Source organism: Crassostrea angulata, chromosome 4 (assembly GCF_025612915.1).
Source record: "Crassostrea angulata isolate pt1a10 chromosome 4, ASM2561291v2, whole genome shotgun sequence".
In the NCBI taxonomy this organism is placed as follows: Eukaryota; Metazoa; Mollusca; class Bivalvia; order Ostreida; family Ostreidae; genus Magallana; species Magallana angulata.
In genome coordinates this window covers 11,669,154-11,683,906 of record NC_069114.1, presented here as the reverse complement: position 1 = coordinate 11,683,906, position 14,753 = coordinate 11,669,154, and the positions used below count along the sequence as shown (strand labels likewise).

The 14,753-nt window shown below is 33.5% G+C and overlaps 1 protein-coding gene across 1 annotated transcript; it reads left to right on the top strand.

Annotated features, from left to right (window-relative positions):
- Positions 1 to 3,049: 3,049 nt before the first annotated feature.
- LOC128181195 (protein farnesyltransferase/geranylgeranyltransferase type-1 subunit alpha-like) lies at positions 3,050 to 14,532 on the top strand. Its single transcript, XM_052849501.1, has 8 exons — positions 3,050 to 3,227; positions 4,043 to 4,157; positions 8,524 to 8,628; positions 9,239 to 9,349; positions 10,187 to 10,348; positions 10,849 to 10,911; positions 11,272 to 11,446; positions 12,961 to 14,532. Exons 1-8 carry the CDS (start codon positions 3,092 to 3,094, stop codon positions 13,075 to 13,077), a joined length of 984 nt encoding a protein of 327 aa, XP_052705461.1. The 5' UTR covers positions 3,050 to 3,091; the 3' UTR covers positions 13,078 to 14,532.
- Positions 14,533 to 14,753: the final 221 nt, after the last annotated feature.

The window sequence follows — 14,753 nt, the reverse complement described above, 5'->3', positions numbered from 1 at the left end:
TTTTGAAAACATCAAGGAATGCTAATTTACAACATGACACACAGTCGAGGGGAAACTACTCGATCGGTAGAAGTCTGTGTAAAGTAAAATCAAAGTACTGAAGTACGGTCGGGAGTTGATTTTATTGATTATTATCAATTTTAAAATCAACGATATGTTATGCAAATTAATTTTTATAATATGAATTCTCGAACTTTTCCGACAAGAATTTCGAGAAAACCCCATATGAATCATGTTGTGTAATACTTAAAGATAGAATTAATTCCATCAAACTGTGTATCAGTAATCGAAATGTTTCTAAAAATTGTACACGTCTGGATCCAAGCAATATTGAACTCTAGTCTCGTTCAACCAGACGCTCGGCTGTCTCCGTTAATCTCCGACTACCAAGAGAGACTCTCTGCTTGAGAGAGCCGAGCGTCTGGTTGAACGAGACTATATTGAACTCTAGCGTAGGAATACATGCAACTACTAAAAAAACAATTGAATTGTTCGAACTATATAAAATCCGACTATTTTCAAGGTATTTATAGATACTTTTCTTTTGAAAAACAATGGTACAGCATAGCGTACACCAAATTTATCTATTATTTTCAAGATCTACGTCGTGTCAGCGGTGATGATTTGTGCTTAGGTCCAAACACTGTTTCACTTTCGGTTTGCAAGAGTAACTGCATAGGAGAGTTGATTAAAATCAACTCCCAAAAAATCAATGTGGGTAATATGAATATGGAAGGAGCTATTCCCAAAACATACAAACAAATAAAGTATGATTGATGATAGATTTGATCACGCTCCGAAATTATCACCTCATAATATTCAAAGAATGATTCCTTATTACTTATATTTATATTATTTTAAGCCATCGTACGATTAAATTTAAATTTATTTTTTTTCAATTGCCGAGAAAAATATAAAACGTGTCTGCATGTGCTAATAGATAACGTTTTGGGTTGTTTTTAAATTTACACGGATTTCATTTTGTTTAAAAGTAAACAACAACAACATGAAAAAACACCAAAAGGCACAGGATGGCTTAAATATGCAACACAAATATCCATATATTTACAAAGAACCCTGCAATTGGGGCAACTATTTACTTGATATTGTCACCAGCTTTGAACTGCTTGCGAAGATAAAAGGCACTTGGCTACGATTTTAGATCAAAATTTTATTTTCTATTTCTTTTGTAAATAATTGTATACCTGTGCATTTTTAATGATTGACCAAAATTGAAATGTTAGAATTCAAGTTATAAAAGGGAGATACGGAGGTAAGAATTAATTAGAAGTCTTACATATGAATATTTGTTTATAAATAATGTAAAGTGTGGAATTACTTCTTTGACAATTAAAATGACTCGCTGCAAAAATAAGGTATATTGATTTAATGTGTTAAAGAGACTTGGACACGATTTAAGACCAACAATTTTATTTTTATTTTTTATGTATAAAATAGTTTACCGGTGCATTTTAAATGATTGACCAAAATATTGAATGTTAAAGTCAAGTAACAAGCGAGATACAGAAGTAAGAATTGGTTGTTATGTAAACAAAGCTCGAGTCTTATAGTTGTTTACAAATAAGTAATGTAAAGATATACCATTTCCTAGACACAATGACTTGTAAAAAACAACTTAAACTGAATCAATATCTTCATTAATACTAGTATCAACAAAAGAAAGATACATTTTTAAAATTGAAACTTACACTAATACAACACATATGTAAAAACTTACAATATTCGAGCTTTGTTTACAAAACAAAGAATTATGAACTCTGTATCTTGCTTATAACTTGATATTTAATGTTCAAATTTTGACGTAGCATTAAAAACTTATATATTTATCAGTATAAATATTGAAAATGGGAAAATAAAATTTGAAAATTTTAAGTCAAATTAATCGTGTCCAAGTCCCTTAAACAGATAATATTATCAAACAGGGAAAGCAACATTTGATTGAAACTTATATTAATATAAAACATATGTAAACAACAAGCTAGCCCGAACTTTGTTTAAAATATAAAGAATTTCAAACTCCGTGTCTTGCTTAAATTATAACACAATATTTACATTCAAATTTTGCAAAGTACATGTATTAAAAATACACATATAGTAACCATTCTTTATTAAAATAAAATTTAAAGTCTTGAGCTCAAATCGTTTCTAAGTCCCTTTAAATCTTTTCTTGCATCCTAGGAGCTCATAAAGCCCGGAAAAAAACCTTAAACCCCCTTTCGAAAAAAAATTTATCCCTGGGTCCAAGCATGGGTTTTATTTGTTCATATGAATTTTTTACCGCGTACATGTTCCTTAGGTACTAGTATATTGTTAACTTTGTTAAAAACATTTATATCTTAATTCGTAATTAACTGAGCATTCTTCTCCAAAAGTTGTTGATTCTTTAGCTTTTATTAGTTCAACTCATGGCCGATAAACTGACGGGCTTTTCATACCAAAAATTAAAAATAAAAAGCCTATATGTTAATTTTGTAACACTCGAACCTTGTTTTTTCATATATATGTTTAAAGTACATTGTACTGACAAATGCTTCTTTCTCTACTGTACTATCTGAAAGTTTTAAATATCAATATCTATACAGGTATGCAAGAACATATCTTAACAGCTATAATAATCACCTAATTTTGTTACATTTTCCAAGTGTTAAATACTTTATTTACTCTTTTCTATTCAGCAACCTTGTAGCTATAGATGAGCCTTGTTTTCGTATCAAAGAATTGTGAGCTCGTTTCTAACTAGTTTACTGGTGTTAAAATTACCTTTAGTAGTTAACCATGCATAATGTACATTGAATACTTTATCAAAATTGGGGGGAAATTTGAATGAAAAAATTGTGACCATGACCCTTTAATATGAAATGTCTTAAGTTTATTAAATAAACATCACAGCGAATCCCTACATAAATTAATCATAACAAATTTGAATCCATTGTCAGTAGGACTTTTATGGATATATTAAATTTTTTTTATTGGTCGGGTTCGTTGTACGTCAGTTATCGGAACTTTTCGGACTTTTCCCTCCAAGTTCTCCGGAACCATTCCTTTTGAGTTTCGCCGTCGCTTACGCGCCATGTCGGAAAGCGATTCTGACGATAGTAGATCCACTTGGGTTCCTTATAGGGACCGGGAAGAGTGGAAAGATGTAATTCCTGTCCCCCAGGACGACGGCCCCGCCCCTGTGGTACAGATTGCATACTCTGACGACTGTAAGTATTCTAGAATAAGACCGAAACATGATATATAGGTCGTCGCTTGGCTGGCCATGTTTGCATTGGTTTGTGTTTATTATGGATGTACATGTAAAACATGCTCTTTGGCAGTGGGCCAGGTGCCTAGGAAAATTGTCAAAAAAGTCTTCCATAAGTCCTTGTTATAACCTTTCTAGATTGTCAGTTCGGTTTAAGTAAACAATTTTGATTCAGATTGTAGTAAGATTGCTGTGAACTTGTATGATTGGGGGGAGGGGGGTCATCATCTGAAATGAAAAATTTCCAAGGAACAAATCACTGATGTCTCGAATGCATTATAATTTTGTTCAATTTTTTAATAACATATTTTTTTCAACCAATATTACCAACAACTTTCAATTGATTTATTAGCCAGTTTATAATTAATCATTTCCTTCTTTAAACATTGCTTATGAAATTGAGTTCTCAGAGTTTATTTTTTTTTTTCATGATTTAATAACTATGCAGCTGGAAAAATATTGATGGTTTTTTGTACAATAAATTGTATAAATTAATAAATTCATGAATCACTTTTGAAATAATACATGTTATAAGTGTAGTAGGAAAGGAGGAATGGGCATATAAATACATTGAAAATATATAGAGGGACCGGGAATTGAACCTGGGACTCCTGCAGTTCTAGTCAGGAGCTCTACCACTGAGCTACCCAGGTTGATATCCACATTTCATAATACTACTTTTTAATGAATATATATGATACATGTAGTTAAATATCCAGATCAGTTGTAAAAATCGTTAGCCACAGCATCACTCTTTAGTGTCTTCTGTTGTAGTTCAGGATGTGTATGACTATTTCCGTGCAGTCATTGACAAGGAGGAGATTAGCGATAGAGCCCTGGAATTAACTAAAGATGCAGCACGACTGAATGCAGCCAACTACACAGTGTGGTGAGTATTGCCTCACTGATTGATATTTGTTAATTTATGTTGTACTACAGAGTTCATTGAAGATATTTGCCGCTTCAATCAGTGACAAAATTTGCAAGCAAACAGCTCCAAGTCATGCTATATCTTACAGTGTTAGAATTTATCTAATTATTCTCTAATATGTTATAGAATTTATAAGAACAAAAACTGTTGATGCTGTCTTCAAATTCTGTTAGATAATTATAATTGAAAATAGCTATAGCTTATTATGGTTGTATTGATATTGGTCTTTGTGATGTTTTGGAAAGTAAAGAATGATAAACAATTTTAGCAAACATTTTTAAGGATGGCCTCCAGTGAGTGATCATGTGTGTGTTCAAAATACACATTATCTTATTGTTTGTAAAGATAAGTTTTGAGGAAGTGTAATAGCATAAGAATGAAACAAAATATTGTGTTTTCTCCAAGAACTAACATGCTTAATATGTTTAAAGTCATTTGTAATGATACATTGTAAGTTTTTAAGAAGTGTAATAGTGTTTTACGTTAAAAAAAACCCCACTCACATGATGCATTGTAAGTTTCAAAAAAACGTAATAGTGTAATACAAAATAACCCCACTCCATTGATTCCAAGAACTGACATTCATGTGCAGGTAAGAAAAGGTCAAAGGTGATCAAAAATTCTCACAGGTGTCATTGCTCAGGGTTGAAGATGGCATGAAGGATAAAGACGATGGGTCAGCGACAGGTCGAAAGACTGAGTCTGCATGGTCTGTAAAATCTGAAGACCACAGGTTAAATACATGTAGCAGCTAATTAAAACAAACTTTTACATAGAAATTCATGTAGGAAGAAGAGAACACATTACTCAGAAGGGGCCATATCTGCCTATTATTCTGATTTGCATGTAACAATTTCAGTTTTAATACATGTATCACTGTTTCATGCTGCCTGTATATGTATCAATCCATGTTCAATTTGATCTATATATTAATTATTTCACCTTTTTTCAATTTTTTTCTTCATAAGCACTAATTTTAATATGTCGTTTACAAATTTAATGCATATTATTTTAAAAAACATTAATGCCCCCATTTCTTGGGATTGGCAGATATTTGGTGGGGGTGGGAGGGGGAAGAAAAAAATCTTGATGAACATCAATGCAATGCCTCATTTGTTGATTGTTTTTTACTATTAAGGTGATAACAAAACACACTCTTCTGAAGTCTTTTGACTGGTGCTGGTACATCAATATGTACATTATCTGATGTTATATAACATGCTGAATGATAGTCATAATTGTTTATACATTGGACAGCAGCACGCAAAGAAGCAGTGCGAGATTATTGTTCATAAAAATCATCAATATTGGCTACTTTAAATTCCATTATCATTACTATTGACAAATATCCAATGGAATATGATTCTTGAATAACACCTCCAAATGAATAATTTACTTCTCAAGTCTTTACATCAAATTTAATATTCAAAACTCTGTATGCATTCATATTTCTCACTAGTATGACAAGCTGTTCACAACACTTATTTTGTTGTCTGCCGTACATCAAAATCTTTTTTGGGGGGATTTTTAAGACACCACCATTAGATTTTAAATATAAATTCATCTTGTCAAACGCAGTGCATTGTGATTTATGCTTTATTTAAAATTACAACTGTCATCCATGAGACGGCAATTTAAAGCATCTGTGGTTTATTTTCTGGGAGAGGGGGGGGGGTTGAGATGGGGTTATCCAAGTTACAATGTACAGTATTTTTGGTCAACCAGTGAATGGGGAATGAAGAAACTTTGACAATGTACAGTATTATCGGTCAACCAGTGAATGTGGAATGAAGAAACTTTGACAATGTACAGTATTATTGGTCAACCAGTGAATGGGGAATGAAGAAACTTTGACAATGTACAGAATTATCTGTCAACCAGTGAATGGGGAATGAAGAAACTTTGACCACACAACACTAATTTGCTGATGGGAAGTTGGACGTTTGCCTGAAAATTGATTATAATGTTCCATTACCATGAAGACAGCCAATTTTTTTTCATCTTTATTGATTTTTGTTTGTATGGTTTAATGGTAATTGGCCATTTTCATGTTCTTTCTTTGAATTTTTTTTTTTTGGCTTTTTCCTCAACATGAATATGCATTGTCCTGATTATCTAGCATTCATTGGTCAAAGAATCTGTTTATATCAATATGTACCGGTAATATATGTAAATATTGGACTTGTGTCTTGACCTCAAAGAAAGTTAAAAAGTAAAATGCTTTGTCATTCTTTGACGCTGTGTAAAATGGCAATTTGCCATTGAGGTTTGATATGTATGCTAAACATTGGACTGAATATAGTGAAAGACTTTCAGAGTTACAGCAAAAGAAATTTCCAGTCTTTGAGATTAGCATTTGTTTGGTTTGCTGAATGTAGGGCTTTGTAGATTGAATGTGATCAAATGAACGTGACTGAATTGCCCTAAATTTAGTCCATGAAAGAAGTTTTTTTTACATTGTCTCATGTAAAATTGCCTTTACTAGGGTTAAAGATATTGTCATTTTGTAGAAATTCCTGCAATAGAGCATGTCTTTCTTGCTTAGATTCACAGAGATTAAAGATATATTATTAGTAAGTGAATCCGCAATATATAGAATTATCTATTCTGTAATGTAAAGCTTTTTGGTTATTGTATAGAATATTGGATGATTCATTTTCTGTTATGAATGTTGTGGTCTAAGAGACAGGTGATATAAAAAAACTGATCAATTATTGATATAAATGCTGATTGAAACTATGAAACTACAGATAGAATATCTTAGTGAAATTACTGAACACAGAGTGCAGATATAACTTAATAGGGTGTTGCACCTGAAGGCATTGACTTGATCTTGAAGGTCAAATGGTTATACCTGGGCAGGTAAACTAAAGTGAGAGAGAGAGAAAGAGAGAGAGAGAGAGAGAGGGGGAGAGAGAGATGTGGTTAGAACCAGTAATCTACGTGATTGCTAAAAATATACATGTAAACAAAGTTTGTGTGTAATTATATGTATTCAGGGCAGCACGAATCCCTTATATTACTGTGTGTGCTATAATCATGTTCTAGCTGGCTCATATATTGAAATAAAATTAATCTGAAGGGAAAGTATCTACAGTCATGTTAATGAAGTAATGTATACAGGTATATTATAAAAAGAGATCATTTTGAAACTTGAATTTTAGTTTCACAATTTTGATGTTTCTTTACAATTTTAACTACCGCCAAGGAATTTTTATTCGTCAACCAAAATTTGAATTTTATTACAGTCATGTACCCTATACTGTGGAATCATTTAATTTCGTGGGGCCAATTTTCGTGGATTGTTGGTTTTTTGCTTGTTCATGGGGATTTAATTTCGTGGATGAGTCAGTTTTCAGTCTCAGTAGGTAAATCAAACCTTTTATAATTAGTTTTCGTTGAGGATGTAATTTCGTGGGCGAGGGCTACCCACGAATACCACGAAAATTGAGCCACCACGAATTTTAATGATTCCACAGTACATGTATGTTGTAAACATGGCTCATGCCATGTGTGGTTTTTTTAACACCATTTTTTATTTGACAAACTCTAGCAAACACAAACATTACCGGTATTTAATTATGCTCATGTAAATTAACTTCTTTAGAAAAAAAAAATAGATTAAAAAGAGACTTTAGCAGTGTATAACCACACACTTATGTCAACAAAAAGCATGACAAGAGCCTTGTTTACAAATGAGAGTCCTGCATATGTAATTATTGAATCCATGTATAATTTACCTAGTATGTTGTAGTCCAAGGGCACATATAACAAGTTTCCCATGACATTTTTGCCATCATCTGTTTCTCTCATGAGAGGAGATGCTACACTTGACTATTATCTGTCTGTTCTGACATAGAAAAAATATGAATCACTGTAAGAAAATTAAGATTACCCGGTACTTTGAATACCATTGACTTTCTCTGTGTTGGTGATTGAACAACTTAAATAAGACCTTGGACTTTGGGTAGGATGTAAATATCTTTTTCTTACATCAAAACAAGTTAAAAAAAATTGAGCTGATTTCAAACTTGTGAAATTTACACAGATTTTGTACTCTTAGCTCAAAAGCAAGACAAGTCTTGTTGATTTCAAAGAGCCATGGCTGAGTGGCCAGCAATAAAATAATCAGGCCTACATCACATTGCCGTTTGACACAACTTCTAAAGTCCAACCTCTTGTTAAAATAATTCTTTTTGTGTATTTTCCATATATCAAACATGATGCGTAAAGCAAGTGTGACAATCAAATGATGACAGTTTGTAGATCGAGATGTACCAGGCACGCTGATTATTTAATAAAATCTTGTTTTCTCTTTTTGTAGGCACTACAGAAGAATTCTTCTAAAAGAATTGAAGAAAGATCTAAAGGAAGAGTTGAAGTACATTACCGACATGATCCTCTCGCATCCTAAGAACTACCAAGTATGGTCAGTACTGTGGACTCGCCAACATTTGTTGAATACCAATAAGTGTACTGGTATATCATTGTTTAGCCGATCCACAAAATTCAGTGCTCTTTGAAGCGCAGTTTCTAATAAGGAATGGTGAAGATTCTTGTGTCATCTTTACACAAGAAATTATGTCAAGTGCCCCATATCCCCCAAAACACCAGCCCTCCTCCCAAAATTTGATAAAATTAACTGAAGAATTTTAAGTAGGCTTTAGAGAGGTAATTGTATTCCCTCTACATATTGATCAAGGAAAACACTTATTAGTTAAAATAATAGTAGGTGATTTATAGGAATAAATTGGGATAAACTTACCTACTTACCTCTTCCTTGCTCCTCCTTAGGCAATAGCAAATTGAATGTAATTAAAACAAAACAAGACTTTTCAAATCTATGGAATGCACACATATTTAAATCCTTCCAAATGTTATCTCTGCTTTAGTCATTCCTTTTAACCTTAAGTCATTGACTATATTGTACAAATCAATTTTTTGAAAGCAATGTATCGTAGCTATATAGCTATATAAAGTCCTTGAAAAGATGAGTGCAGATTTAGTTAGATGATTGACTGTGAAGTTTCGTCCAACAGGCATCATCGCCAGGTCATTGTGGACTGGCTACGTGATCCAGCCAATGAACTCGAGTTTACAGCCAAGATTCTGAAGAAGGATGCCAAAAACTACCATTGCTGGCAATACAGGTCAGTAATAGTGGTGTAACCATAGGGAACTACCATGATTGGCAATAGTGGTCAGTAATAGTGGTGTAGCTGTAGGAAACTACCACTGCTGGTAGATACAGGTCAGTGGTGTAACCATAGGGACCCACCACTGCTGGTAGATACAGGTCAGTGGTGTAACCATAGGGATCCACCACTGCTGATGTAAACAGGTCAATAACTGTCCTACATAACAGAGTGGTTTTAGTGGTGAAACCACAAGGAACTAGCATTGCTTGTGATACAGGTCAGTTATGTATCCTTAGTGATGAAACCATAAGATACTACCACTGTTGGTTATATAGGCTAGTAAACAGTGTCAAAGTGGTGTATTTATATCAAACTACCACATAATGGTAATACAGATTGAGAATTTAGACCACTAGTGGTAAATTCTATCACTTCTACAGAAATTTTCTTAGCATTCAATCCCTAGTGGTGAAACTGGTAGAAGTTTCGCTTTCTGTTCCTTTAGTTTATGTCTGCTATCGGTATTCTCTTACATTTATTGCATCAGATGAGAAACTATATTCAAACTATTAGGGTTGTATTAATAGCTTGTAGTATGGGATGATCTAAAGATGAGAGATGATCTGAAGATGAAAGAAAGTGTTAAAATTGACATCTTTCATTCAGTTGAGCATCTTGCAGTCATAACTTTAAACTTGACTGAGAATACTTGATTCTTATAGCAAAAATACCTAAAAAGTATTAGTATTTAAACAAACGATTAACTGTGTGTCTAAGACAGTAATGCTGCATTATCAGGATATAGTGATTTAATCCCTATTTGACCTGTGTGTGACCTTTTGATTGCAGACAGTGGGTGTTACGGGAGTTCGGGTTGTGGGATCAGGAGTTGGCCTACATTGACACTCTCCTAAAGGAAGACCTGCGGAACAACTCGGCCTGGAATCAGCGGTACTTCGTGGTCAGTAACACCACAGGCTTCACCGAACAGGTGGTCAACCAGGAAGTCGAGTAAGGATTAACAGAGTCTTACTTTCTTAAACTTTTCCTTTAGGGAACTAAAGATTTGCTTACTGTAGATTTGCAACTATTAAATCATGATGGTTTTAATTTCACTATGTTCGCGATTTATCATTTTGCCATGAAATTAAACCCATCGTTAATAATTATAAGTTTTTAAAAAGTGATAATGCTCATATTTCTGATCTATTGGTATTATTGGAGGGTGAAATTAAAACCATCGTGATTGGTACTTTTCGAGAAATCATGAAATTTTAATTCAGTGGAATTAAAATTACTTAAAGTATACATGTATTAACTTAAGGGGGAGAGGAGGGGGCTTCAAATTTTTATTTTTAAAGCTGAAATAAAATGCATTGTAATGTAAAAGAGTTTGATGTTTTTACTCATGTTTGTAGTTTATCATGATTATCTTATTTGATTCTTGTTTAATATGGGCATTATCCAGCTGTATTATCAATCATGAAAATTTGTTTTCTATTTTTTTAAAGATATACCCAGGAGTTTATTAAGAAGGCACCAAACAATGAAAGTGCATGGAACTATTTAAAAGGGTAGGTACACTATTTCCAATATGTACATTTGTATTCTTATTTTCACCATCAGATAATTGAAGAAATAATAACCTGTTTCTGCTGTAGTGTCTCAAAACTGTAAAAAGTGATGTATTATTTCAAAAATATCACTATCAAAAAGCAGTCTTACTTTTGCTTCTGGGTACTTCAAAAGAGAGAAATTGTATAATGCTGAGATGTAATTTTTTGGCGTAAAGGATTATTTCAGAGGATTTGAAAGTCAAAATGGTCATTCCTGAGATCTTTGCAAACCTCCAATTGATTTGATTTCATCCTTTTTCTTCCTTTGCCAATCACATCCCTGTTTATAGGATTTTAAGGGTCCCAGTATATTTTCAGGGTGCTGATGGACTTTGAGCTACACAAGTACCCGGGCCTGCTTGACTTTTGCCAGCAGCTGTACGACGAGCGCTACAGGTCGCCATACCTGATCGCGTGCATGATTGACACATATGAGGAGATGCTGGAACAGAACTGTGGAGAACAAAGGGAGGTTCTAGAGAAAGCTGTATCGGTACGTCTATACTGTAGACATGATATAGTACTGTAATTAATGTGGTAGTGCTGTGAATGTTATGGCAGTATTGTAAACGTGGTACTACTGTAAATATGTCGGCAGAACTGTAAGTTTGATGATGGTACTGAAAACATGGTGGCAGTATTGCAAACATTGTGACATTATTGTAAACATGGTGTCAGAGCTGTTAACATGTTGGCAGTACTGTTAACATGTTGGCAGTACTGTAAACTTTGTAACATTATTGTGAACATGGTAGCAGTACTGTTAACAGTTCTGTCAACATTGTGGTAGAGTTGTAAACATGTTGACAGAACTATAAATTGGTGGCAGTGCTGTAAATATGATTGCAGTACTGTAAACATTATAAATATGGTTTTGCATTTTTTTCAATAACTAGATATACTAAGTTGCATTACATGTATTTTTGAACAGTAGTGATCATTGATTGCGATGTATTTCTTCCTATAAGACTATTTAGTTAAATGTAAAGGAGATCTCAGAAATATGTGTTTCATATTAAAAGCAATAACAAACTAGGAAGAAATTGACTGCTTATGGTGTTTAAAGCTGACATGAATTCATAAAAGCATTTGGTCGCCATATTAGTTTCGATCGCTCCTCTACTGCCACTGGGGTATATAAACCGGTTGAGAAAGTTACGGTCGGTTGCCTGCCGATCGAGGCATTCACGTTGCACGGACTTCTAAATGCATGAACTACACATTGCAGTAAAATGTAGTAATAAAGAAAACAAAAATCAATGAAATACAATATTTATTTATTCTTTGAAAGGATGTCCAAGATATCTGTATTATTTTGCACAGACAGTGCTGCCTTACTTGGCATGCACATCGAACACGTGTGTCGTTCATACGGAGTGCATGAAACCGGCGACACTACATCGAACACAGTAGCTAAATGATAGTAAATCCAAGAAAGTAACAACATTTCCATCCGTTCCAAAAACGCCCCGTTTCTAAAATTCAAATGATAATTGACATTGCTCGATCTGCCACAGTGTGTGTTTTGCGCATGTGCGATGAAATACACAGGAAAACGGTCTACAATTATCAAGGAATTTTCAAAGTATCTGCGCCTGGATTTCAGTCTGTCTTGTTTCGTCATTTATTGGATATATCTTGCCAGTGCAGTGGTTGTCATATTATTTTTGTTCAAAACGCGTTTTTACAAGTCTTTTCGTCCAAGGTAACGTGTTCGGGTGTATGAAATTCCTAAATGCGGTGAAGCATGAATAGTGCTCTCGGCCTTATATAGGGGGTGTGTAGCGATGAGCAGAACAATAGAAATCGACATCTAATATGGCGGTAGTCAGAGATAAAAGGGAAATAATGCGTTTTTATGAATTCATGTCAGCTTTAATAAGACCACCAATATTGGATATATATTTGATGGACCATTAATATTGTTATTTTAATGAATTAGATTCCAGTGAATATACTACAATGGGGAACTACAAAATCAAGAATGTTTAATTTGTTATTTTGTAGCTATGTAGATCCTTGGCGGAGGAATACGATACCATCCGGTCAGAATACTGGAACTTCTTATCTCGGATACTGTCCAGTAAATACGGGAGTGAAAACGCAGTACAGACATCGTCATGACAATAACTCCCCCAGAATTTCGGGGAAAATGTCTGACGTATAAAACTGTGACAAAGGACAATAATTTTTTTTTTAAAAAGGCGTCATCATTGTGAGTCTGCATGTAGTCTACTCCTGCTGCCAGCCATTGTACCAGATGTCCTGTAACTGCCCCACTGCTTGTGTTATTGTTCATTTTGTCTAGAACACGCAGGGATTTTCTTAACCGCGATATGTAATAGTTTACTAGATGTAAATGTGTATGTTGTAGTAGTATTGAAATAATTTATAAGTGGAACTTAAAAGATGCAATGAAGTCCTTTTTATAAAAGTTTGTTTTATTTGAGAAAAATTTGAGCCTTCTATGGCACATTAAGTTGAACTAGCAGTAGGTGTGCCACTTTTAAGGTGTGATCCTGAATAAACTAGGATTCCGAAGATAAATATGCCCGAAGTACATGCAAGCCTCTCAAGAATTTATGATTTTACTCTCAATATAGTAAATGTGGATTGAGGAGGTGTGGTGCTACCTCGAGAGTTTACCTCCAATTAATCTGGTCATTACATACAGCACACATACCTGAACCTTTTTGCAGGGATACTTTTATAGATTAAGCAAAATTATGTTTACGAGTAAAATGTAAATCAAGAACATCTAATTAATTGTAGATTATGTGGTGACCTGCAAAAAAAAAATGCTGTTTTCAAAATGTTGATACAGTGGATCATGATTTATTAAGAACATTGGTTGTTTTTTTTTTATTCTGGATTACTTCCATTTTGACAACGTTGTGTTCTTCTTTAATATCAGAGGCTCTTTGTTTCAATGATAACATGAAATGTGATTCAGAATTAGGGAATATATTTGTAGATTTAATAAAACAGGAATGTTCGAGTATAAATCTGTTAAGATTTTGCATTCCCATTTATATTTCAAAGCAGGGCATTATATATAGACATCTTACGTGTGTGCAGATGAATATTCTTGGTTTTTTAGGGGTTTTTTTTTGGTACAGTTAAGCCTGGCTTGAACAAACAGATAAAAAGGAAAGGAAACACAATTTTTAGTGATATAAGTTGTTAAAAGACATTGCTGATGAAATTTAATATTGTCATTAGACTTGAAGTTGAAGTGTCAAATTACAAAACTGTTCAAATTATAGACAGGTTTAGCGGTAAAAGTAAAATGTACTAGTAATAGACAATTTGTGTGACTTTTCTTTTTGAAACTGTAATCATGTAATTGTATACATTCCACCATGCCCCACTATCCCCCTTTTGGAACCCCTCGGGTATCTTTGAATGAACCCAAGGAGTTCCAATTTTTACAACCCTTCCTTGATTGACAATATTTAATGGCTTTGATAACAAGCAGCCCAGCAGATACAATTAATACCAATCAGAAGCATTGTGTGTTAACCTTTAAGAGAATCCATTTTTAGCACATTTGAAATAAAATGTGAAGAAAATACCAAGCATTGTGTTGAGTTAGTTATTTTTTAAAATACCGGGTAATGGTCAGAAGTGTAAAAAAAAAAATACTGCAGTATGAAGAAGAATCAAAGAAGTTTTTCTTGTTACAAAATTTAAGTTTTTTCGTAGTTTTATATGAAGCATTTCCATTTTGATGCATATTGTTTTAGAATATAAACATAAACAGGTATAGCGTCGTTTCCCGTTATTTTGCCTTAATTCAC